General features: G+C 38.5%; 2 protein-coding genes across 4 annotated transcripts in view; both read left to right on the forward strand.

Moving 5' to 3' along the window:
* Positions 1-15,505, forward strand: part of LOC5572585 (PDZ and LIM domain protein 7) — a 46,564-nt gene extending 31,059 nt beyond the window's left edge. For all 3 annotated transcript variants that reach the window (XM_021857372.1, XM_021857373.1, XM_001654042.2), the window contains 2 exons: positions 14,532-14,665; positions 14,789-15,505. In XM_021857372.1, coding sequence (XP_021713064.1) covers positions 14,532-14,665; positions 14,789-15,207 — 553 coding nt within the window. In that variant the 3' untranslated portion in view covers positions 15,208-15,505. The remainder of the gene's footprint in view (positions 1-14,531; positions 14,666-14,788) is intronic.
* Positions 15,506-15,591: 86 nt separating this feature from the next.
* Positions 15,592-16,387, forward strand: LOC110681504 (putative uncharacterized protein DDB_G0287113). The gene is made up of 2 exons (XM_021857374.1): positions 15,592-16,150; positions 16,210-16,387. Exons 1-2 carry the CDS (start codon positions 15,630-15,632, stop codon positions 16,325-16,327), a joined length of 639 nt encoding a protein of 212 aa, XP_021713066.1. The 5' UTR covers positions 15,592-15,629; the 3' UTR covers positions 16,328-16,387.
* Positions 16,388-26,785: the final 10,398 nt, after the last annotated feature.

A 26,785-nucleotide genomic window follows, 5' to 3' on the forward strand; every position in this document is an offset into this window, starting at 1 on the left:
TGTGTTGATTGTTGTTTTTAAGCAAATAAATAGACCATTAGGAGTTAGTAGAGGATCTTCTCTTTACAGTAGCGAAATTGCCGTAAGAGGAAAGTGGGTGACAGTGTCTAATAGCAGAGCCGGCTGTATATATGTTTTTAGCAATTTCTCATCATAATAGGCTGATATTCATCACGCCAATCTGTCATGAAACGGCCTACTTTCCTGCACTGAAAGTAGTACTTTTGAAACGCTTACAAACAATCTGTTCTAAGATCTCTTATTTAATTAAGCTTTAAAGAGTTTGTCACTTTGAATTAACAGTTTAGTTATATAGTAGAACATGAATTCGATCTCAAATCTCTTAGCGAAAAGTATACTTACAATTTTGAGCCATTTTTATAAGCCAAGTCAGAAATTACCATATATACCATTAAGCGCCTAAAGGTATGCGACAATATTTATTTATATTGCAAAAAAACATTTGATTTATTTAGAATTCAATATCGAACCATATGAATAAATTAATATGTATTCGAAAAAAAAATCGCAAATTTGTATAGGCTTATGCTACGTTTGTTTCAACTAAAAAAGTTTTTTAGGTGATTTTCCTTCAAATTTGTACTTTAATGCATAACATTAAACCCAAGTTCTATATTACCCAAGTAACCATAGAGCTGTATATAGTTGCATTAATATCACTTTATATGCTACTATAAAATATAGCATATAAAGTCATTTTGCATTATATGTCTCATTAAAGCAGTATTAAAGTGGAAAAGGGCGCTACTACAGTTTTAATACGGCTACATTTACTAGCACTTTATTGGCTATTGCTAAAGTATAGTTACTGCCTGTACCCTACAGAAGCTTTAGACTAAGTGTATTTAATGCATGAAGGAAAGCATAGGCGATGTATATTTAAAGCTTCATTGCATTTTCAAATGTTAAATTGATGTTTAAATTTGCATGCATGCAGGCGGTATGATCATTAAAAATTTGAAGAACAAAACATATAACTAAAAAAACATAGTTTTGGTTTTAATCTATTGTATTTTCGTTGTTGGAATTTATTTGTCCACATTTTTTTTTCCTAATTTTTTTCTCTACCGGGATCCGAACCTAGAGTAACTGTGGGATACTATCGATGACCCGGCGCGCCTATCCTCTGGACCATATATACTGCATGTCTTGGCCGGTAAAAATGTGCAACTTAAAACAGTGCCCGCTCGTTTCCAGTTGTAGGTTGGTGAACACTTGCACGCCCTAGCTGTAACAGTGTCTGTCACTTTTTTTGCTGTTCAGACTTTGTTTGGTTTCCATTTTGTACAGCTGAGCCATTTGTGCATCTTATAATTAGGAACTTTTTCACAAAAACAGTGAGTTATCAGGGATTATTCAACATAATTATATTAGTACTCATTCAATTGCTTCTAGGAATGCCCAGGACAGCAATAAATACCCAGCGAAAGGCCATTGTTTACTACGATCTCGACAAATCTGCTGCCGGAGATGTACAGGCTAATGGATCTGATGCTGAATCTCTACGGCATCAAAGAAATTATCATCGAACCCAGTACCTAGTCCTCAACAAAACTCTGAAAATTAATAGTATGCAGCAGCTGGAATTTGATAAAATGGACGATACGTTGACTGTTTAATCGAAAATAAACTAATTATAATATTATTCCAATCAATGGACTTCCGATTTTTTAAATATGTGTTGACTAACTCGAAATGTTTTAGTTGTTGAAAGTTGATATCATTTTGAAATTAAAAGCTCTACCGAAAATTTCTTCAGTTACTTTGATTTGCGACAGTTTCTACCTTTTTACGCATATCGTTAGAGATGAAAAATGATACTTTATCTCCATAGTAGTCAAAGAAATTTCTATTACAAAAATATCCTGGACTGACATGGAACTGAACATCATGGCTCCATTTTGGTACCGCTAAAAATAGCATTGAAGTCGCCGTATTCGTGGCAATAAAGCATTAAGTAAGGTGATGCAATGAAGCATTGATTGGTGACCGTATATCACCCATTGAAGCACGTTTTATTGCAACAATAAAGCAATGCTTCATTGCAATCACAATGTAGAATTAGAGCATTATTGCACGCATATTGCTGTAAAAAAGCAATGATGCATTGTACTTGCTGAATTACAGTTAAATTACGGTAATTCGTTAATGCTTGTGGTTACTTGGGTACATTCTCAAATCCAACTCCAACTGAAATGATGTCAAATAGTAGCTTGTTTGTGGAATTGAATGGGTTTGCAAAGTTACCCCAAAACCGAAAATGGACCTTTGATTATATGAATTATAGACGCATTCAAAATAAATTGTTATGTTTATAGTTGAGGAATGAATGAAGCCTAGGAAACTAGGACTGGCTCGTCACAAGACAGAGGTGGCAGTGGTCAACAACCGCAAGTCCGAGCAACGCTTATCTCAGTAGGTGATTGCATCATAGAGTCCAAGCGATCCCTTACACGGATCGCAAATCAACCCAACTTTGACTTCTTTTGACGCTATTCGGCTCTTCCGTGGGATAACCCAAATTTGGGTTAACTGCTATATACCTATCATAAGGTTGTTTCCATTTGACAGCGGCAAAACAAACAACTCAGTGCAAAAAAAAAACTACACAGCGTTAGCTTTCGAAGTCTCCGTGATGGGTTAAAAAAACTTAACGTTAGGTAAACTCGAAAGAACCCAAATTTGGCTTATTTCATTGAACTTCGACGCTGGGTCGGTGCGTCTCTCTCTGTTTTTGACAACATTGCTGTTGCGAGAGAAGCTAAACAACCGTGGGTAAAAACTAAATGCAGTTTACCCAAATTTAAGTAAAAAGAACTTATTTTTTGGGTATTCTGATTTCTCCGTGTAGACAACTTGGGGTAATGATCGATGACAAGCTCAGCTTCGTAAGAGTCTATGAATGGAGAGTTGCGCGAAGAGTCTTCTTTGAATGGTTGTTCTTCTTCGTCTTCGAAAATAGCCCCTATCTGTTTTGCTGGTCTGCTCGATAGGTAGGCGGTTTGACAGTTCGATAGGTAGATTTGGTTTCACTCTTCGCGCAACTCTCTATTCATAGACTCTGAGCTTCGCTAGCCACGTTGAATATGCCTGTAAAAGTGCATTTACGACTATAGCGGCGCTTTCAAGGATGATGTCTAACAGCTCTGCAGTAATTGCCAGCAAACGCAAGCTCCTGGCAAGCGTGGCGCTATCCATACTAAGATATGGAGGACCAATCTGGTCAAAAGCGCTTAGAACAAGCAGAAACCTAAAGCGGTTGGAAAGCACGTACAGGATCGTGTGCTTAAAAGTAGCATGCGCATACCGAACGGTATCTAAAGGGGCTATGTGCATCATAGCCGGGATGACGCCCATCGGGCTCATTATCAAGGAAGATGTACAATGCTTCAACCAAATAGGTACCAAAGGAGTCCGCTACACGTGTAAAAAGGCAACGCTCAGAAGTTGGCAGCAGGAATGGGATAACTTCACTTAGGGTAGATGGCCTCATCGGCTAATACCAAATGTGTCAGATTGGTATAGGAGAAACCATGGGGAAGTGAACTTCCACCTGACGCAGTTTCTGTCAGGACGTGGTTGCTGTAGACAGTATCTGCATAGGTTCGGGCACTCAGAATCTCCTGCGTGCCCCAATTGTGCTGATGTGGAGGAAACAGCGGAGCAGATCGAGAGATCGCATGCTGGCTACACACGCAAAGCCTGCCCAACGCAGCGCATGTGTTAAAACTACACAGAATGAGGCAACCAATGCAGGACTCTCTGGCTGAGTGAAAATTCTGTGTAAGTCGCACTCATGCTATGTGTAACCGATGTGTTGGCCATTGGCTGTGCGCGGATCGATGGAAATGGAACTGTCAGTCATCTCCCGCGCAGCAGCAAACAGTTGGCCATTGGTAGGATGCGAAGTTTTCGGGGATTTTTTCAGGCGAAAAGTCGGAAAATGATCGCAAATGTGAAAGTTTTTTCCCCATTTGCTTCCGCTTCAGCTATTCGAATGAAAAAATCTCTGAAAACTTGAAAATTTGAATGTTTGAAATGGAATTGAATTCCGCATTCCAAGCGTTCCTCATCTGTGCGCATTTCACTCATTTGGTTTGTTTACCACCGTTTGCACAAAACTGTGTACAGCCCCCTTTGCACAGAATCTGTGCTGCATGAAGAGAGGCCGATTTTGTGTACTCGGCACTCATTTCTGAGCGGATGAAGTTAAGCGTGCATACGGAGGGTACACGTCCTCCGGCAATATATTGTCGCGCGCCCACCAAATCGGAACGCGCGTGTGGGACACGCGACGTGTGACTCGTTCCCGACATAACTGTCATAATGACATGTTTGGCGCTGCATTCTTACAATGTTTATGAACACAGCGCACTATCCAAATATTAGTCGCGACGCTTGGGTATTGAGAAAAAATATATTTGAAAAATAATGTTTGTCCTTATTTCAGTCGGATCCATAATAATACAGTGATACCTCCATGAGTCGATGTTCCATGACTCGATATCGACCCATGGAACCATACTAAAAACAAAATTTCATGGTTACTATGATGGTCCCTAGAAGCAGCTTTCCAAAGGATTGCTGTTCCATGACTCGATATTTCCATGAGTTGTAAGAAACGACAGCCCGGCAGGGCGGCCTAGAGCAGGGTACTTACACTAAACCTGGATTTCGGATGGGTTAAAATGGGAAAAAGAGAGAAATCTATCAATTTAAAAAAAACCTATATTCTAAGCTGACCTTTTCTCACTCCTCCCTTACTACGGCACTGGTCGTCACTCGTTGGGGCCCGTACTGCAGCGGTGGCGGTGGTCGTTCGCTTTCTCTCGCTCCGCACGGACTGTGCGAAGCTCCTCCTCCTCCTTCTTCTTCTTCTTCTTCTTCTTCACTCACTGGGCAATAAAGCTACACGAAGCAGCTGTCCTTAACAGTTAGCTAGGGGGAGGAGATAGACTCCTTTGTCGGACCCCCCCTGGCGACGCTGGTGATAAACACCGAACTGCCTACTCGCCGTAGGCAGTCCCGGCAGATTCCGCAGAATTCTGCCACAGGTGGTACGCCCCTTTGTACGCACCTGTCTTCGTTCTCCTTGACGATTAACTGTAGGGGCGAGAAACTCTACTGGCTGAGCCCCCAACAGTGAGAACGGCGGGTGTTTGAACGGATCGTTTGAGAGACCGCCGGGAAGCGATTTGCTCCTTGACGATGAGCTTCCCAAAATGGCGGTGATCCACACCCTTGGTACGGCACAACACTTTTACCGCACTTTTAATCCGTTACCGAACCACGGGGCCGGCACTTTCCGACGGAAAATCGCCCACGGATTACTTCCGACGGCGCTGGGAATGTCTTCCAGCGGACGCACTCCAAAAACGGCACTACACGGACTTTTCCGGACAAATTCTTCACCGACGGAGTAAATACGCGTCATCCACTTTCCGTGGCTCGTAACAATCCCCTGTCTACGTCATCGTCACGACCAAAACACACACCACACAAACGTCACCATCTCCTGCCAGTTATGCTGATTTATGTTGCCGTCGCTTTCCTTGCAACGGGAGGAGATGGAGGCCTAATCTTATTTAGCTCACCGAGACACTACACACGATAATTATTTCCCTACATTATAAAAATACTAACTACACATTCTGAATAAAAATAAATGAGAAAACCGAACGAAACAAAATTAATCACAACACAGTGGTGATTTATGTTGCCAACTAATACGTCAACAATATGTCAAAACAAATCAACATATTTTGACATTTTACACAACACGCTAAAATTGTTTCACTGTGGGACATTTACACACGGAAACAAAATGGGTAAAAATAGGTGTAAATTACACACTACAAAAATATTACACAAAATAGCTTAATTGTAACCACAGGTTACAGAGTCGATGGTCCCTTCAATATCGACTCATGGAGGTTTCACTGTAGAAAGAATGTGTGCGAATGCCGAGTGCTGGAATGCAGTAACTATGTCTGTCACTCACATTACACGCTCGTACAAATCCACTCAAAAGAGAGTAACTCACTTTTGAAGTTTCAAGTTAGCTGTCAACAGTGAATAACTTTATTTTATCAAAGTGAGTAACTTTTTACTCAACCATGAAAGAAAACGAACTTACTCACTTTTGAGCAAATACAAACATGTTTGACTCACTTTGTAAACGTCAAAGACTTGTGAAAATTTCGCGCGCTCGAACTGACAAATCCTCCGTTGTGGTGAAATTTCTTCCGTCGACGTGATGTCGGACTGTTTACAGAAACAGTCGAGACAAAAGCCGAGCTGGCAGAGCAATGACAGTTAGTTTGCTAGAAACTTCGCTTCGGAAATCCAACCGGCGAATTCCAGATTAGTGCTGCGAAGTAAATAATCCTGATATCAAGTGAAGCGAGGTCGGAGTGAAAATGACCAAGTCCTGGTTTTGATCGAACAACCGCGAGAAAAAAAATAAACAGTAAGTTTGACCGTCGTACTTTTTATTGGATTAATTATCAATTCTCGCATAATTTCTGATCTCGCCCTAAAAGCCATTGGTAACCATGTGTGTAGCTCGTTGTTTCTGAGCATTTGAATGTATTTTCATGTTATTGATAAACGCTATAGGGAAGAAAAGATCATTATCTACCTGCCCGTGATGTTGGTTTGGGTGCTTATTCTTTCATTTGCTCAGAAACAACGAGCTACACACGTGGTTACCAATGGCTTTTAGGGCGTTATCTCAGAGTATGCGAGAATTATTTACAATCTAACTGGGAAGGCTACTGGCTCGGTCAAACTACATCCTCCATGACTTTAATCAATCCCCCAGAGATTTCCACATATTTCAACACAAATATCAAATATTTTTACTTGTTATCACGTATTATTTAAACAGTTATGTAAGAGATAATGAATAAATGTTATGCTCTTTGTATATTTTTTTCTGATTTTATGAATAACATAATACATTTATTTCCAAAAATATTATTTCCTGAAGTGAGTGACATCTACTCGCTTTCGCAAATTTCAGATTAAACAAAGTGAATAAGTGTTACTCCCATATTGACATTTGACAATGGCACTCTAAAGTGAGTAACGATGGTGTTACTCACTTTTGAGCAGTTCCACATTGTTCCGAAGTGAGTCGACATCTACTCACTTTTGAGTATCTACACTAGGGCACCCATACGGCGTGATAACCACTATGGCGCGACGACCAAGAGATGGCTGCAGTGAATTAGCCCTGCCGAGGCTGATCCCTTGTAACATTGCTTAAGTCGGGTATGAGAAGCAGTTTGCCTAGGCTACTTCTGCTACATGTGTTGTGCACTGAACTCTCCTCGAAGAAATACCGTAAGGTGGTTCCGGGGGATAAGGGTCTGAAGCCAAGGGTAAAATTTAAAATTTTGAATAGACCTAATGCTTATGCTCATATTGAAATTCCTGACTTTGTGGCTATTACTGTAAATAAGCAATGCTTATTAAGCATATATCAGTATATGACAGATCACGAGTGCAAATTTAATTTTCCGTATAAGATGTACTACCACGTTCATGAATAACCAACCTCAAAGGGATGGTTGTTTTTCCTCGAGCGGTAAATTGTTCACAAACCGTACCAAAGATTTGAGATAAATATTTACTTACAGTTCGCCAAATCGAAAACAAGAAACCATCACCACCAGCTGCTATTTCTATATGAGAAACCCCCAATATTCTATAGTGTTATTGCTAATTTTCCCCCCACACACCAAAACACAGCCGAAAGGCCGACGGCACTTGAAAACATCTGAAGCAAATAATAAAACAGTTTCGCAACTCAAAACCGTCGTGTTCGGCGTTGTTCGAGGATTTTCGAAAATAGTCAATCCCAACCCCATAATTTGTTTCTCTCGGATTTCTTGGACGCGCAACGACGACAAAATGCTTTTGCAGTTTTTCATTCTCAACGTTGACCGTCGTACATTGAAATCGAGAATGAAAATGCGCATTTCTATTTGCGGACCACTTGGGGACGATGAGCTGAGAAGACGATTGCCTCAAGTTATTCCCATTGATATAGGCTTTCTCAATCCTCGAAGCGGTTTTATGAAGTTTCTATCTAAGCTAGTAGTACATCCTCTCTAAAGGAAACACACTTATCTAGGTCATGTTTTCACCAGAAGATCCAAAACGCGTGCCCATCAATCAGAAATGTGGAAAGGTGCCACCTGTAGGCATCATACCTGCCGTCACATGAAATTGATGTGATAGACAGGTGTTCAAACAAGCTAGACGGCGCACTAAGAAGCATTTGGCTAATATAGTTGGTCCAAATTTGGCAAAATGTTAAAAAGTATTCTTCATTCTTATTTAAGTCTATGTTAGCACTGCTACCTCAAAATCAGCGTTTAAAAAATTGTGTATATAAGCTGATTCCTTTTTCGGTCGTACATCATCACCAACTTAGTCATTTTGCTAAAGCCATTTCATTGTAGACGAATAACATTTTTGGAAATTTAACAAATGTAATTCCAAGAGACTGAACAAATTTGCCTGGCATTTTTAAAGTATTTACCAAAGTTTTACATCTTATCACATTTTTCACCTTTTTGAAGATGAACGTCATAACAGCCTACTTTTCCTGTTGAAAGAATAATCATCACTTTGTTCGGCGCGTAATTGCATTGCGCATTGACCATTATTTTGCATTCTTTTTTCGTAAAAGCAAAAAACTCGTTGCAACTCGTTGAAAAAATCATTATTTTGCATCTAGTTACATAAATATCTATTATGGATTGCAATGGAAGTAAAAAATGACAAATAAATTCCTAATACAGTGATACCTCCATGAGTCGATGATCCATGACTCGATATCGACTCATGGAACCATACTAAAAACAAAATTTCATGGTTATTATGATGGTCCCTAGATAAAGCTTTCCAAAGGATTGCTGTTCCATGACTCGATATTTCCATGAGTCGATGGTTCCTTCAATAACGACTCATGGTGGTTTCACTGTAACCTAAAAAAATCCATGGGAATTACTACCATTGCCCAAACGAAATTATTTTTTGGTCTACTCATGTGTTGATATGATAAGGAAAATATAATCTTGGCAAATAAGAAAAATGTAATACAATCATAAACTTTGGTTGGAACATGTTGAGTAAGAGAAACATTAAACATGAAATAATGTAACAAGACTTAGGAAGGAAGGAAATACATTCGCAAGGAAGAAGTTATTCTTTTTCCTTAACACCGGTGATTGAATTAAAGTGTGTGGATTAGGGCGGTTTAAAATTTAAAAATGTTTGAGAATCCTATGTTCCTCACAATCCTTACCATAAAAAGTGTGTTTTGTGAAATTTTTAGCTTTATAGGTGGTGATTTTAAGGTGTTCCAAAGACAATGTAGGTTTAAATGGAAATTACTATGGAGAAATTTTGAGAAATTTTCCAAACACGCTAGTACTGTAATGTAAGTACAAACTTGTTATTCCATAGTAAAAACTCATTCTTCAAACCATAATAAAGAAATTTGCTGAAGAGAGAAATTCAATCCGACGGATAGCAGAAGAGATATTCATAAATTTGTTTGCTATTATTTAGCTTAATATGGGATTATAGCCCTGCAAACATGTTAAAAAATCCCAAACAAAATTAGCCAAAAAGGGATTTGTTTCTTTAGCAACATCCTTCATTAAGGTTTGATGAATGAGTTTTCAGTATGGGTCTACTTACATTACAGTACTAGCGTGTTTGGAACATTTTTGAAAATTTCTCCATAGTAATTTCCATTTAAACCTACATTGTCTTTGGGCCACCTTCAAATCGCCACCTAGAAAGCTGAAAAATTCACAGAACACTGTTTTTATAGTAAGGATGGCAAAGAGCATATGGGATGGATTTTCAAACAATTTAAAAATCTGAATCGCCCTAGTGTCGATACATATCGTTTAGAACGTGTTTCTATGCAAATTAAACAAAAAGGAATAAACAATGTTTCGAAATACTTTTGGTCATCTAGATTGTCCAAAAGCCCCTTAGTGCGACGACTGTGTGGGGATTACCTCACTAAATGACGCAGAACGCGTCACGCAGTCTACCACCGAGCTACCTGCTGTCTAGAATTTCGCTATGCCAAATAGGAAATACACTCTCCATTCCGGCTCGATGTGGTGACGTATGTAAACGTGATTAAAGTGGAGGTGTGTTTTATTTACGATACATTCCCACGCAAAATGCATGCCATGCCAGGTGAGAATGTTAGTAAATTATAGTATACACTGAGAAAAATCTACACGCCAAGGTCGTGTGTTTTACTTATAGATTTGCGCCATGAGGAAAACCACATGACTTGAGTGTGGTAGCCATATGGATTTCGTCATTGACTTCACGGCATAATAACATGTGTATCAACATTAGGTTGTCATGAAAAAGAAACATGAATGTCTAAATATTAAATCATGAAAACCAACTGATTTGCTTATTGAATTCGAAATGTAGTGGCTTTAGATAGTCATGTGTGATAGAACATAAATGTCATGAAACTGAAAAAAGGAATTTGTTAAAAGAAATCTTGCTCCCCAAAATATGGATTCGCGGCTCCTCTGTTTGTCGCAAGCTCACTTGAACGTTTTTTTTTTTCAAACAAGTGAGTCAGCAACAAGCGGGGCGCCGCAAATCCATAATTTGGGAAGCCCTGGATTAGCATATTTCATTTTATTCGAAGCTGAAAGCTAGGAAAATCTGTTAGTGGAGTCCGATTTTTCTCTAACACCATACATTGTATCCAACGCTGGAAGTAATGCATTTTATTTATAGAAAATTAGAATGAACTCCTCATATTCACTCGGACATCTTCACTAATAGAAAGAAAAACGAATCCGCAAATTTTCCTCTAACACTTTCAGCTTCAGAATTTGCCTCTTCTCTTTGGAACATGATGATGACTGTCGTTCGACACGCGGTCCATCCGCAATTTAGTTCGCTATGGGTTGATCACTAATAATTTAGAAATTTGGAACACGGAAATCGACAGCAAGCTCATCGATTTCAAATCGACCAACTTGAACATGATGATCATGACACAAGATAATCATAAATTAAACACACTGAATCCGTGTTGGGTGATGATCCATAGCACCCATAGGTTGACGCATACGAATTTGAAATGGAAAGCTTTAGGAACTTATGTGGAGAACTATGGAATTCATGTTGTCGGTTGATGAATCAGTCCATAAAGCAAAACTAAAGAATTGAATGTTGAATACACACGAAGTTTGTAAGAAAATTACAACAAATCGACATAGACGTTAATGAATCGATCCAGAATTTTAAATACACGGATCAAGCGTGTGGATTTTTTTTCAGTGTAATGCAACGTGCCTACGGAATCTGAAACCCTTCATATTCACTAGGTACCAATTGGTATTGAATTCCGTACCCTCCACTTTGAACACCTCGTGATTTTTACTTATAATGAAGGTTCATTTTTTCGACAGCGTTTCGTTATGGTTGTTCACTAAGGACGCGTGTGTTAAGCGTATGGCCCAGTGCACGAGTTCACTATTTTGACGTTTGAGCGGTGCCGTGTTATTTATGTGACCATGGAAACCAATGAATTCGGCACCGCTCAAACGTCAAATTAGTGAACTCGTGAATCGGTCCATAGCGTTGTAATGGATCAATGCACGGGTTCATGATTTTGAAGTTTGAGCGGTGCTGAATTCACTCGTTACCATGGCCACATAAATAACACGGCACCGCTCAAACGTCAAATAGTGAACTCGTGCATAGATCCATCGCTTCTCCAGTCTTAATTAAACCTTTGATAAAAAGTGTATGGTCGTTATTCAAACTATTGGATAAATTATCCTCTTGCTTCCATTATTGATCATACAGTCTGTTCTAAAAAATAGAACTATTGTTATACAGAGGGGTTCTATATAAGCGCATGTTAAGCCTTAAATCAGTCGCCTATATAGCTTCAAATAAGTTTGAAGTTGGAGGGACACAGCCATGGACCGAGTAAATTGGCGTGACATCGTTAGAGGATTCATCAAATTAATTGATGTAACACCAACTAAATAAGCTGTTGTCCCGCTATCGATTTTACGTGGGCATAAGTTTTGCTTTTTCTAAAGCTTAAAAGATCACTTTTGTTAATGTTAACTAAATAATATTGTTAAAAAAGCCCTTTCCGACGAATGCGAGATTGGATTCTCTGTTTCATAATGATTAATGGGACTGGGAAAAATCCAAGTAAATCAAAACTTAAATTTTTGATTTCCGCAGGTGACTTATAATCACTTGAGAGGACTCTCAAGACGACCTTGGGAAGTTCAGTTATGTCGTCATAAGTAAAAAACTTGAGCTTCTTTTCTCCAAGACATTTGAGAAAAAGTTCGCGATCTTCAAGAGTTTACGGCAAAACACGACAGTCTCCTTTCTTTGCGATTCAGAAGAAAACCTTAATTCCCCTAATGGAGTTTAAGATCTCCTACCTGAATCCTCCAAATTTGGAACATCTGACCACGATTGGCGGCACCATCGCTTGCTTTCGCTAACGGGTCCAACGAAAAGTTGAAGGCACGGGTGGAACAAGGTTAAAAAAGGATCAATAGTAGAAAAAGTAGCACTGAAAAGTACTGTTTTTTAGCAATGAAAATTACCGGTTTTGTAGCACTTAGCAGTACTATTTTATTGATTTAGGTAGTTTTGAAACTGATTTTGTAACTGCCCAGTCAATGATGGATTATCAGTTGGTGAGCTCGTTTCATGCTTCTATTAGAAATGAGATATAGTAGTTTACGGAACAAGTTGCAGAATGATGATTTTTATAGCACGAGTTGTAAATTTATCCTACGAGGCTTGCCCAGGATAATAACGACGAGTGCTGTAAACATCGGGTTCTGCAACGAGTTACCTACAACAGTTTTTGCATTCACCATTATTTTACGATTTCTGAAAAATTGTTGTGTAATGATTCATCATGTAACTCAAAACAGTCGCGTAATTAGAAAGCGTTGCGTAATGAATCATTACAGCACTGGTTTCAGTTGTATAATGATTATTGCCTCACTGCATATAGAGCTTAGTGACATTTGAACACACGTAGACTAGCATACGCTCGTCATACACAGTTTGTTTTTGTTTTCCTCAAAGAAACTTGCACACGCTTTCCAGACTCACCAAAATGCATATGGAAATATTATCCAATTTGAAATATTTAAACCCGTTTTCTGCGTGTTTTTCGAGACTGAGTGCATATTGTTTTCCTCAAAGGTTCACAACTACATCTACACTAGGGTACCCATACCATTGGGCGTGAAAACCACTCATAGTGTAGGAAAGTAGGCCGTTTCATGACAGATCGGCGTGATGAAAAACAGCCCATTACGATGAGACATTGCAAAAAAAATGTTTCTAAACATCTTTATCGTGACAATGGCTTAAAAGGTACGTTTATGGATTTAAAAAAATGGTTAGTTATTCAAAGTGTTGGCAATAGTTATTTAGGCAACAAGTTGCAAAATGATGATTTTTTCAGCACGAGTTGTACGAGTTGTAGTTGGATAAATACAACAAGTACTGAACAAATCGAGTTTTGCAACGAGTTGCATACAACATTTTTTGCTATTACGAAAAAATCCGCTAAAGCTGGATCATTTCCAAAAGCACAAACATACATGTCAACAGAAACCACGTGGGTGTACATCCATGTGTAATATTATTTCAGAGTTTGTCAATCACGTAGGCTGCGACATAGTAGTATCTATACGAATGTCACAAATTTTATCGTTCACATCATACAGACCAATATTTCCTATTGGTGGACAGAACAGATGCGTACAGTAGCGGGTTCTGCTGCCACCTCTACGAATGCTGGACAATCCGTTCCCAGACAAGTATTGTCAGATCGGTCGGAAAATGCAGTTCGCCTAAAATGATTTTTTCTCGGTATCCATGCAAGATGCCCTGTTTCGGAAGTAGGGCGTATTAGAGCGCATCCGGATGCGAATCGAATGCACCACGTCTGAAGTTAGGTATCTTGCATAGATTCTGAGAAAAATCTAAACTAGGCGAGAAATTTATTCTAACTTTTTTATCGCGCCGACAATATCATCATCTTGTATCTGAATCGCACATCACATATAAAACAGATGCTATGGCAGAATAGACTGGGCTCTTTGGCTGACGTCTCCCAAACAGTACTGAAATGTACTACACCGAAAACAGTAGCACTTTTCAGCATTGTTTCATTGGTAGGAAAAGCAGGCCATTATGTAGTGCATGTTATCAATGAAAAAGTTGATTGATTTGCAACGGAATCGCAAGAAATATAATACATAATTCATATTAAGTTCCTTTCATCTTGAGAGTAAACATACAATATATTATAAGCGAAATTTGATTATTTTCCTTAGTCGGTTCACTTACATTACTAGAATGAACGAGTTGAAAATGATTGCTCTCTATTCAGCCTATTTTCAAAATCCGGCCATGCTCAAATTTCATTTTTTTTTTCGCAGAGATGACGAGGAAGCGGCCAAAAACCCGAACAAACCGAAAGAAACCCGCGAAATCAAGTTCGTTGGTGAGGAAGACGATAGGGCTGAAATCAATAACCCATCCGCTCCCAAGCATAAGTCAAACGAAGGACGTGGTACGTTTTGTCAGCCCCACTTTAACTCCTACCCCCCAGTTGATACCTCTACTAACCGGAATCTTTTTCTTGTTCTTTGTTCTCTGTTCATTGTCATCGTTGGCCACGTCCTGGCACGAGCAGAAGACTGGATTCAGCCGCCGGAGCGTAAGGTGTGGCACCCGATCGTATGGCAGCAGCCACCGCCACCGATTCCTCCAGATGTCTACGGAAAGGATGCTCCCCATCAGCAGCTGATTCGCAACATCCGCCGGCTCCTAACCGAGACGGCTAAAAAGCCGGAGGAACGTCAGAAGCACATCGAACACATGATGCTGTCACTTCCAACCGGGCCTAAACCTAAAGAGGATGACCCCTGGGCCGATGATCCAGTGGAACCGGAACCAGCGCCTAAACCAAAGAAGAAGAAGAAATCCAAGGGGAAGAAGAAGGTTGTCGTCCGGAAGCGAACTGAAAGTGAAACATCAGAGGAGGATTCTGTCGCGCATGAGATGAATTCAACCCCAGCAGCTGCAGCCGATCCTATCCCAGAGGAAGATTGATGAGGTCAAACGAAACCTTGTTTAACCCGATAGAATGTACTTACTTTTAACTCGTAGCTAATTATGAAACACTAACATTTGTACACTTTCGAGGTGGAGAAGGCTAATTTACACGAATACACTTATAATTTATGAAACAATATTTTTATGGGGGCAGACTATGAAAATACGTTTGTTGAATCAATACATACAATTGTGTTTGAACCAAAGTAACTACTTCAACGTTGTTTGCAAACTGTACTTAACCGTTGATCTACCCAAATCGAATAAAAAGGAAACGTTACTGTTTTTTCCACAACACCAATGTCGCTGATTCGAAAAGAAATCCTCACATCCTTTCAGCATCATCATCACCATCACCGCGGTCACATACTCGTTCAGAAACTCGCAGTCCCAAGTACACTCCGGAACCTTCACTGTCAATGACTCGTTCACCTTCCTGCGAATCGTGCGAGTACACCAATGCAGCGGTCGTTGAAGAGCAACTGCGGCAGATGCAGAAGCAACTGAACGAGATCAGCATCATACCAATGCAGATTCAAGCAACGCTCAGCTATCTGACGAAAGCCTTGGCCAAGTTCGCCCCACCCGAGTTGCAACGGGAACTGCCCGTGTCTTTGCGGAGCAGTTCGGTGCGGGAAACCATTCCGGAAGAAAGCGAATCAACAGATGAAGACGAACAGGATGAGAACGAAGAGGGCTATGAAGACGACGAGGAATATCTAACGCCGATCCTGGAAAGAATATTTGACGAATCGGACGTACTGAAAATGATTCCACAGAGAGAGTTGGGCGATGACGTTGATCGGCGCGAGGACGGCCCTGACCAGGATGAGGAAGCGGAAGTTAGCGAAGAAGAGCGTTTGAAACAGGAAAAGCAGGAGCGGGTTAGCAAACTGGAAAGATCATGGCCGTGGAGTCAGACGGCCAAACCGATTCATAAGTATTCTGAAATTTTTGATCCTTTCTACAGTAATGGATTAATTTCATTTTGTTTTGTAGGAGATCGAACTGTCATCTGGTGCCTAGCGTGGCGTTGGAAAAGTCCAAGATCAAACAACTAACCGAAGGGGATCTGCCGTTCTATAACCGAGGCTACCGTCAGAGGATTGGAAACTGATGAAAGTGGGCTTTTCCAATGTTTATGCTATTTGCCAAATAAATTTGAATTTCGAATAAACAATTTGAGACACTTTATTATGATCATATATGACAGTTGCTCCATATAGAGTTCCTTTAAATGAGCCTCTGTACGTGCCATAAATTCTTTTGTTTTCATGAATTTTACTGTGCGCCGTGTGTTGGTGCTGTCTCGCTCTCTCTCACGGGCATCTTGAAAACAGGGTGCACAGTAAAAGTCAAACGTTTTATAGCATGCATAGGCTCATAAGAGGGTTAGAGGACTAGGGGACTAGGGTGCCAGTCAAGTCTCTGCTAGAATCTTATCACATGAAACAATCAAAAATAAACATTGAATACGAAAAACCTGAGAGAGACTCGCGAAGAGGAAAAATATCAACGTCATATGCAGCCCAGTTTCCCCTCTCACGAAACGTCAAATGCAGCCCACCGTTTTTATGGCTGAAAAAGTGAAAAGTATTGTGTTCAAAGTAAATTGTTATTGAAAATCTCAGTCAGCGGAGCAGTTTTTTCCAAAGTTGCTGATAAATTTAAGCAGAAGATTAATTATTTCTAATGTATGCTACGTTTACTGGCATGAAATTTTACTCAAACGGTTATTTATGATTCGATGTGATGCAAACTCAATCTTTTTTTGCTGAGAGGTTCATGTGAGGATTTGAACGGCTAGCGCATAATTGGTATAAACACAAAGTGGAATAAGAAAAAACTCAGCAATCACAGAAAAAGAAGACCGTCTTCGCGAGTCTCGTCTCAGCGAAAAACCGATTTGTGAATATTTTTTACTGCACCGGTAAGATGGCTACTACGAAACACAATTTGGTAAAAATGCATATGATTGATCTCTGAGATATTTTTACGATAAATGGTTTAATTAGTACCGAAGTTACATGTTTTACATGTATCGTAAAACGTAGTACCGTAATCCGGGGTAAAATTGATCAGCGGGGCAAAATTGATCGGAATGACCCGCCTCGTAAAAAGTGCAATTCAACATTTATGGATGAAATATTTTCAATGCGTGAATGTTGATTCCCTTCTATTCGTGATCTAATAAACATTAAGGTTTTTGCAAAAATTGAGTTGTGTTCATGCGTAAATTTTTCATCTTTTGGAAACAATGATTTTCATCATTATGGATGACACGGTCAAAGAATCATGTCTCACATGAGTTCTGAAAACGATATTAGCAGAACACTAAAAATGACATTACTGAAAACGATTCCGTTGTCAAAACTTTCATAAATATGTTCAGTTAAGCATAATTCACAAATAACTAGTAAGAATACAGAAATTCCTTAAGAAATTGCCTACATTTAGGCGTATTTCACAATTCAAGGTGTTTTTTGAAATAACTAAAAAATAAATAACTTGTTAGAGTTTGGTCTTCATATTCGGCTTCATGGACCATAATTTTAGTAAGTAATGATATTTTCAGTATCACCGAACGTTGTTTTCTTGGGTGATAAAAGTTACCCCATATCAGTTAAATCAAAAAATCACTTGAAACAATTTTTTAAACATGCTTCAATCTTCCAGAAAACAAAATACAGTATATAGAAACGAACATTGGGTGTCAGTACTTGTTTTAAAAACATAAAACTTTTTTTTCCTTTGTGGGGACATGATATCACTGCGACCATTAAGTTGATCAATTGTGGTGTTATCCTCTTTGGTTTTGCCGTACTGCAGGAATATGTTACTATATGAAGTAACTATCTCCACAGCTATTGCCGTGCATTCCAATCAGGTACTACGTTTCGGATAAAATGTAGTACATGTTTTGGATGATAGTACTGAATTTCATTAGAATCTAGCAAGCCTTTATCTAAATATCTACAACGCTTGTGGTATAGTGCAACATACTTGCACAACAAATATTCATAGCTTTTGCTTTCTAATTTGCAGAAACGACACATATCTTCTGGCAATTTACCTATAATTTTAAAGTAACGTTTGCTGGGGTAGTGGCCTGTTAATAAGCCAGTATAAGTACTTACATCGCGTTTATTGAGGTTTAACAACCTCAGCGTTTGATAGGCGTCTGGTTCGATGAATCATTTGGACTGACGAGAGTCCATTGCGTTCTTCCAGTTTAGTTAATTTTTTGCCTTCATCCAGCTCTTTAATTGCATTTTCAGAGCACAAGAGGCCATTCCGAAGAACGGTTGAGGCCCTATAAATTGCATGGAAGAACCTTGTTTTGCTAACTGATCAGCTTTTTCATTTCCTTCTATTCCGCAATGGCCAGGAACCCAATATAGATTAACCTTATAACGATAGGACAACTGCTGCAGTAGCTTGGCACACTCCCAAACAAGTCTTGATGTGTAAGTTCTAGACTTCAAAGCGTTCAAGGCTGCTTTGCTATCCGAACAAATACATATATTAGCATTCCTGCAGCGCCTTTTAAGACAATTGTCAGTGCATTCAAGAATGGCATAAATTTCGGCCTGAAAAACTGTTGGCCAACTTCCCAGTGCATAAGATACATTTACTTCTAGGCCAAACACTCCTGACCCTACCATGTTATCTTGTTTTGAACCATCAGTGAAAAAAATTAATGATCCAGATCGGAAAGTTGGTCCTCCTGTGTCCCAATCCTGGCGAGTTACATCAGCAACCCAAAAACGATGATCAAAAAGTTACGCTTCAACATATAATCTTCGATCACTAAGTACACTGGACTTATTTTGAAGTGCTTCAATATAGTCATATGTCCTTTTAGTTCACTATCAGCGCATTCTAAGGACCTTCTGACTCTGATAGCACTCTTAACTGCATCCAATTGTATATAGTCATGTAGTGGAAGAAGATTTAACATTGCGTTCAACGCATTTGAAGGGGCGTTTCGTACTGCCCCAGTAATTGAAATAGTAGCAAGAATTTGTAGTTTATTTAACCCCTCTACCGGCAGCTTCATTTTTTATAGCAAAATTCAAATTCAAATCGTTATAACTTTTTGGTTTTTCAATATTTTTGCACCATTTTTTCACAAGCTCTCAAAAAACTCTTCTAGTTTTAGGATCTGTGTCGATATTGATCACTGGTCATCTGGTTTTGTAGATATTCCAAAATTCCTTGGGGGACCGACCCGTAACTAGAACCCCCCGTTAATTTCTCAGGCTACAGAATTTTAATCGTATTCGTATATTCACTCTTCGGAACAATACATTAATGAGAGCATGTTGTGAAAAAATTAAGCAATTTGGTGCAGCCGTCTTTAAGTAATGGCCATTTAGGTTTCTGGAACCACGCTGGCCAAATAAAGATCTTAAAAACTTCAAAAAACATCATATCGTAATTTACAGATATCTCCAAGAATACTGAACCGATTTGTATGATTTTTTCAGAGAAACTCCTTATTACCTGGCATTAAAGAGTTTTTTGAGAACTTGTGAACAAATGGTGCAAAAATATTGAAAAACAAAAAAGTTATAACAATTTGAATTTGAATTTTGTGGCAAAAAATGAAGCTGCCGGTAGAGGGGTTAACTTAGCTTGAGTAGCGACTTGTTTGGTTTTTTCCCACCAAAAAATTGATGCGTATGAAATAATGGGTTTAACAATGGCCGAATAAATCCAGCATATCATCTTCGGTTTCAGACCCCATTTTTTACCAGAGGTTCTTTTGCAGCCCCAGAAAGCTTTTCTTGCTTTTTCTATCTGTTGTTCTATATACTTATTCCAAACAAGCTTACAATCTAATATAACACCTACAAATTTGGCACTAAGAGATAAGGATAGTTTAGTATCTCCTATTTTGAGAGCTGAAATGCAGATTTTACGTCTTCTTGTAAACGGTACTATTGTAGTTTTATCAGGATTTATACTTAATCCTTCATTATTGCACCATGCTAAGGTTAAGTTGCAAATCAAATTATTTCGAATCCTTGAAGCTTTAGCTTTACAAGTAGGTCATCAACAATCAGAGACCAGAGAAGAGGAGAGAGAACTCCCCCTTGGGGACAACCCTGAACAGCTGTTACCTTTACAACTGAATCTCCTAGATATGCTGATATTTCCCTTCTAGATAGCATCTCTTCTATCCACTCAATTATTTTTTCAGGGAAATCTCGATTTCTCATGGCGTTTTTCATCGATGTAAAACTAGCATTGTCAAACGCGCCTTCTACATCGAGAAAAGCAGCCAATAGTATTTCCTTAGTGCAAAAAGTTGAAATTTAGCGTGACATAATTTGTGTACCATCCCTAATGTACTCACTTTAATTTAATTTAAATTTAAACTTTCAAATTTAAACTTTGATTTAAACTTTGATTTAACTTACCACATATGCATTTTAAAATAAATTTTTAAGAAGTATAAAAAAAAATGATCAATGTCTACGGATTACGGAATCTTTGATAGTGCGGGATCCACAACATACTAAACGAATTACCATAACTTGAGACGGAATCGAGAACATTTTAAGCAAATAGTAATAATTGACGTTGTTTTAGCATTTTTGAAACGCTAACAAACAATCTGTCCCACGATCACTATTTGTCGAAATTTTAAAGAGTTTGTTACTTATTCTTGATAGCCTAGTTGTAGTAGAACATGAATTTGGTCTCGAATAAGCGAAAGGCATTTTTACTAATTAGGACCATTTTTGTATATTGAAACATGTATTGAGATGTTCGTTAAGCCAATCCGTATGGTTATTAAATTGATTCACTCATTACGCGTGGTAAAGATGGATAAATTATGGGTGAAATTATGAAAAAAATCCATTTTTGTAGTCAAAGTCCGAAATTTCCTTATAACATTAAACCCCTAGAGGTATGCTACGCCTTATATAATTAATGTAATTCATTCGATTTTGTTTGACGTATACTAATTTATATTCCAAAACCGATTGATTTATGATTCAATGTCGAAACATGACAATCAATCGATATTCATGCAGAAATATAATTTCAAACAAATACTTGCAGACTCATGATGGTGCTTCACATGTTGTTTTAACTTAAACACTTTTGAAGGTAAGTGTAGAACTAGCCCTCGTGCGTTAAAATACACTCTAATAAAGATTTTAAAAAAAAAAAAAAAAAAAAAACTTTTGAAGGTGATTTTTTTTCCATAAATTCTGAACTTCAACGAATAAAATCTAATCCAAGTTCTCCATTAACTTTCTCCAATTGAGTTTCAACTGTAGTGATATCTAACAGTAGTTTGGTTGTGGATTTCCTTACTCATACTTTATGTACCCATTATGACAGTTACCCTAAAACAGAAAATCTTTAGAGCAACATGCAGAAATATTTAGGTTTTCTTCCAAAAAACTATTAAAGTTACCCCTCGTTTTACTTTACTAACAAATCCACTGGTGCCAAGCATGCATGCACATTTTGAGCAAATTGTTATGTAAGTCAAAGTGTGAACTACTGAACTCGTTTTTTGAATTGTACAGCATAACAAGTATTGCTTTACAATTCTAAAACTTTTTTTTTCGCGAAAAACGTGGTGGTTCCAAGGGAAATTGTTGACGATGGGCAATTATTAAAATAAGCCGAAATGACAGGATTTTTATTACCGTAGTCCGGGGTGATCACTGTTTCACAACTTTTTGTCATGTTATCCTATGGAATTCGAATATTGTCAAATATATTTCGGTAAAATCAGTAATTCATTGATCTCTTTCAGTTTATGTAATCGATTTTTTATGAAATAAAATTTAACAATTCATATAATTAGTTTTAATATCAAAAATTGAAAATGGCACACTGGCAATTTTGATCACTATATATAATGAAGCATATTTTAGAATGAAAAAAATTCCTATCTACTTAATTTGGGTCTCCTGAATCTTGAAAGGATGTCAAAGTTCTTACAACTCGTATATATCATCATTTTATCAAAGACAAATTAAAGACCCCCATGTCCCTTGCAGTTGCCCATAATTTTATGGCTCATAAGGTAATCAAAAATGCCGTTCAAAGTGTACTGCGATCTGTCAAACTTGGGTACCGTAAAATCGGGTGTAATTGATCAGAAGGGTGAAATTGATCATCGTATCACACGATTTTATTTATTCGTATTGAAGCACAAATATCCAGGGGGGTGGCATGAGCCAGTATTTACCAACCCAACATCAATTCAACATGGCGTCCAGTGTTCTTGTTTTGTTTATTTTGGGAGGGACTAAACATATGTTTTTGTGGATAAGATACGTCAATGATACCTCACTGATGCCTAAAACATTTAACAAAATGATGAACTAATGAAAAGCGTCATCGAATAGGACGATTCAATGCTATATGTTTAATTGCCAGAATCTAGCACTAGCAGCGTATGAGTCGTATACTCGAAAATCAGGAGCAAGGTTAGGGCAAACCGACCAGAAAGTGGGTACCAAAATGCAAAGTACCAAAACGATGTGAGGAAGAGCAGAAATGTATGCAGGATGACAGCCGAGTCAGTCCCCTGCAAATATCAATGTAAGCTGCAGTAAGTGAACGTTGTTTGTCGTAACTATTGTCGAATTGTGTGTTGTGAAGTTTTTTTTTGCGTTAGAGAATGTTTATTACTATGAAAATAATGTAAAATTTCAAAATCATGCACGGTGAACTATTGACAAACACCTATGAACTTCTATTTTTAAGCAAGGATTTGAACATGGTATAAACCTGAAAGTTTGTGAGAAAGCTTGAGATATATCCCCAAACCAGATTTCATCACCAAAACTCGTACCAATTAGCTCAAATGGTTGAAATAATTGAATTTCTGTTAGATATAATTGAATTCCTTAGGAAATTGCATACATGGCATTGTTAAGAATTTGACAAGCATATTCGGATTCAGGGAGCTCAAATTTATCATGTAGATTTGTTTTGAAAACTAACAATAATGGCATTGACAAGTGATCAATTTCACCCCGAAATGAGATCCCCTGATTTGTTATTTAGATATATTTTTAACACTAAAATGACGTTTGTTAGAAAATTTTGGTACATGAGTCGATGAGGCTCACCTTCGTACTTGTTTTCCTGCATTTAGTTGTTTTGCTTTGTTAACATTATAGAAAACAGACTAAAAAAACGTGAAAAATGATCAATTTCACCCGAAATTACGGTACCTTTTGCACTACCGAGGGACCAAATGCAGTACTAGAAGTGGTACCCAATCTGAGCCCGAGTGGGTCGGACCTGATTTTATCGTAAAATTAAACTTTTAAATCTGCATAATACGCCTAAATGTATGCAATTCACCTTGAAATAGGTACGTGATTCAACAATGAGTAAAATACCAGCATAGCGAACACGATATCATAACCGACCGATAAGCCAATATCTTCTCTGAGACTCACGTGATACTATAGAAAGCAATTAAACGTATTGCATTTTTCAATTGCGTCTATTTACAATGACGGTCAAGTACGGACTAAAAAAAGATAAACAAACAATCCATAGTCACAACACAATACATCAACATCATTGCCTCGTCAACAACAAACACATACTCAGACACTCATCCACAACATCTTCCAAGATTGTATTTTTTCTAACGGTTCTTGCAACAACTCTTACAGTTAGTTATCCAGGATTTCCACCATAGATATTCTCAATCGTTCTTCAAACGCGCCAGATTTTTTGGAAGTCATTGCCAAATCTTGTCACGTATCAATAGGCATGAGAAATTGTGAAAAAAATATCGTATTTTCCATCCTCCATAGCAATAAGTACAACCTTGATCGAGTTTGTATGTATAAACAGATGATAAATAGTTTATTTGATTTTTCAAGTTTTCTGCTGATTTTTGTTTTTTTTTGTTGAATCATGAGTAGGACAATCCTTGGACTGCCCTAGCCAGGTGTTTTTGTGCGTAGTACATGTCCTACCTGTCCTACCCACTTCCCGCGCCACTGTGCAGAGCTTTCTTTTTTGTATTACAGCTAGTCCATATAGATACAGCATAAACACTTAAATTATTTCACCGACCTCAGTAAAACTTTTTGCCGAGAACCCAACAGCTGAGAAATCGATAATTTTCAATGCTGAATCTCGGTAATTATTTTACCGATATTTTGGCAATCCAAATTTTTTGCCGAGATCTCGGCGAACGTTACCGAGATTCGGTAAACGTTAACCGAGATCTTGGTAAAAGTTTTACCGAGAATCGTCAAACTATTACCGAGATATCAGCTGTTGGGTTCTCGGCGAATCCGTTTAAGTGTGTACAACATGTCAGGCCTGAAAATTTGTTTGAAGATCAAAAGTTTGTTCTCAAGACAAAGTTTCGATTTTCTGTTAATAAGTGGATGAAGACATTTTAGGGCCCATTCACAAATTGCATAACGCTTTAGGGGGTGGGTGGGTGTCCGAACGTTGTTACGGCTCATACAAAAATAGAAGACTATCAATATAAAAAGCGTCACGAGAGGGTGGGTGGGTGTCTAAAATAGCCAATTTAAGCGTTAGGAAATATTTGAGCAAGCCCTCACTCAGAATCACGGGTAGTCACAGAATGACTAAATTTTAGTAATTTATGACTATTTTCTATCTGCCTCTCTTTCATTCTGCAGGGAATTTTATTCCTGTTTGTCAATTCGTCTGGGTTGAAGCATCGCTAAGCTTCAACCCAGGTGAAATTACATTTGGTGTAGAAATTCACAGCAGAATAAAAGAGAGGCCGATAGAAAATAGTCATTAATGCATAAACTTTAATAATTCTGTGATTATTTTTATTTCTGAGTGCTTATATCAAAGTTAGTTTGATTTGTGACTTCTTGTGGGCATGAGCCTATGCATGCTACACGCAAACAAATTTTGTTGTATAATCTACCGAATCCATGGTAGAATTAAGAACTGCACCAACGATTTTCAACCGACTACAAAAATCTGTTAAGTTTACTATAATCTGGTGAAAATCACTGAGCAGTGCAGTAAATTTGACAATGTCCATAGTAGCATCCACTACAGAGCATTGTATTTCAATCCGTGACACCCACCATACAACACAGTGTGGTCAAAAGTATGATGATAAACTTCTCAAATCTATAATGTTTTTAGTCAAAAATACTACAACTCTTGTTAAATCAACAGAAGAAATTTTCTTGTGTAGTGATGTTGACTATGTTTTGGTAGAGTTAACAGGTTAATGTAGTCGGTTGAAAATCGTTGGTGCAGTTCTTAATTCTACCATGGATTCGGTAGATTATACAACAAAATTTGTTTGCGTGTAGTGACTGTTTAATGATAAACTTGCGACGATCGACGCGCCATCATATTTCACATAACGGAGGGTATTAGAACTAACTTGGAGGTTAAAATCCCCTCCAAACACTAGCGATTTTGCGGTGGGATGTTGACGTTTGATGACGAATAAAACGTTTGACTTTTACTGTGCGCCCTGTTTTCAAGTTGCCCGTGAGAGAGAGCGAGACAGCACCAACACACGGCGCATAGTAAAAGTCATAAGAACAACAAAAGAATTTATGGCGCGTACAGAGGCTCATTGTCCGGCTGAACGGGAACCGGGTCACCCTAAATATTGTGCATGAGCCTCTGTACGTGCCATAAATTCTTTTGTTCTTATGACTTTTACTGTGCGCCGTGTGTTGGTGCTGTCTCGCTCTCTCTAACTTGAAAATAGAGCGCACAGGAAAAGTCAAACGTTTTATAGCATGCATAGGCTCATTTATATTGGAAGGAGCAACGATCGAGATGCTCTTACCTACAAGGCTGTGCTGTCAACTGTGACGCACATCAGGCAACACGCGAAAGCATCACCTACTGTGATGGCGAAAAGCTTGTTAAGCGCATCCAGCGTGCCATTCATCCCCACTCTCATTCATAAGTGAAAGCGCCATTGAAGTAAGAGCATCGTTTCTGAATTTATTCTCGTGTTTATTTCCGTTTAATAAAGTTTATAAGTGTTTCTACAGTAATTCTCGTGTACTAGTTTCCGTTATTGAAAGACAATTTCCAATAGGTTATGGTCCCGGCAGTATACTGAGAACTGTAGAACGGTATTTCCGGTAAAGTTGTGCTTCAATTTCGAAGATATTTTTCGGTTCGGTAGAGGCGTCGCGTGTGTGTGTGAAACAACATGGCGGACGTGAAGGTATCGTTCGAAAAGTTGAATGACAATAATTTCGCGGTGTGGAAGTTCAAGATGGAACTTTTCCTGGTGAAAGAAGAGCTATTCGCGGTTGTGGTGGAAGACAAGCCCGACGAGCCGTCGGCCGACTGGATCCTGAAGGATGGAAAAGCTCGTGCCATGATCGGTTTGGCTGTGGAAGACACGCAACTGGTCCACATCATCAGGAAGACGACTGCGAAGGAGATGTGGGACTCATTGAAGAAAATTCATGAGGAGTCGTCTCTTTCTTCGACTTTGCACGTGTTGCGGAAGTTGTGCTCGATGCGGTTAGCAGAAGAAGACAACCTGCTGGAGCATCTGAATGGCATGACGGCATTGCACAACAAGCTGGAA

Source organism: Aedes aegypti, chromosome 1 (genome assembly GCF_002204515.2).
Source record: "Aedes aegypti strain LVP_AGWG chromosome 1, AaegL5.0 Primary Assembly, whole genome shotgun sequence".
NCBI classification, from domain to species: Eukaryota; Metazoa; Arthropoda; class Insecta; order Diptera; family Culicidae; genus Aedes; species Aedes aegypti.

Coding starts and splice junctions, on each gene's coding strand:
- LOC110681504 (XM_021857374.1), top strand. CDS start 15,630: ATGACTCGTTCACCTTCCTGCGAATCGTGCGAGTACACCAATGCAGCG. Junction 16,151..16,209: donor ACGGCCAAACCGATTCATAA/GTATTCTGAAAT, acceptor TTTGTTTTGTAG/GAGATCGAACTGTCATCTGG.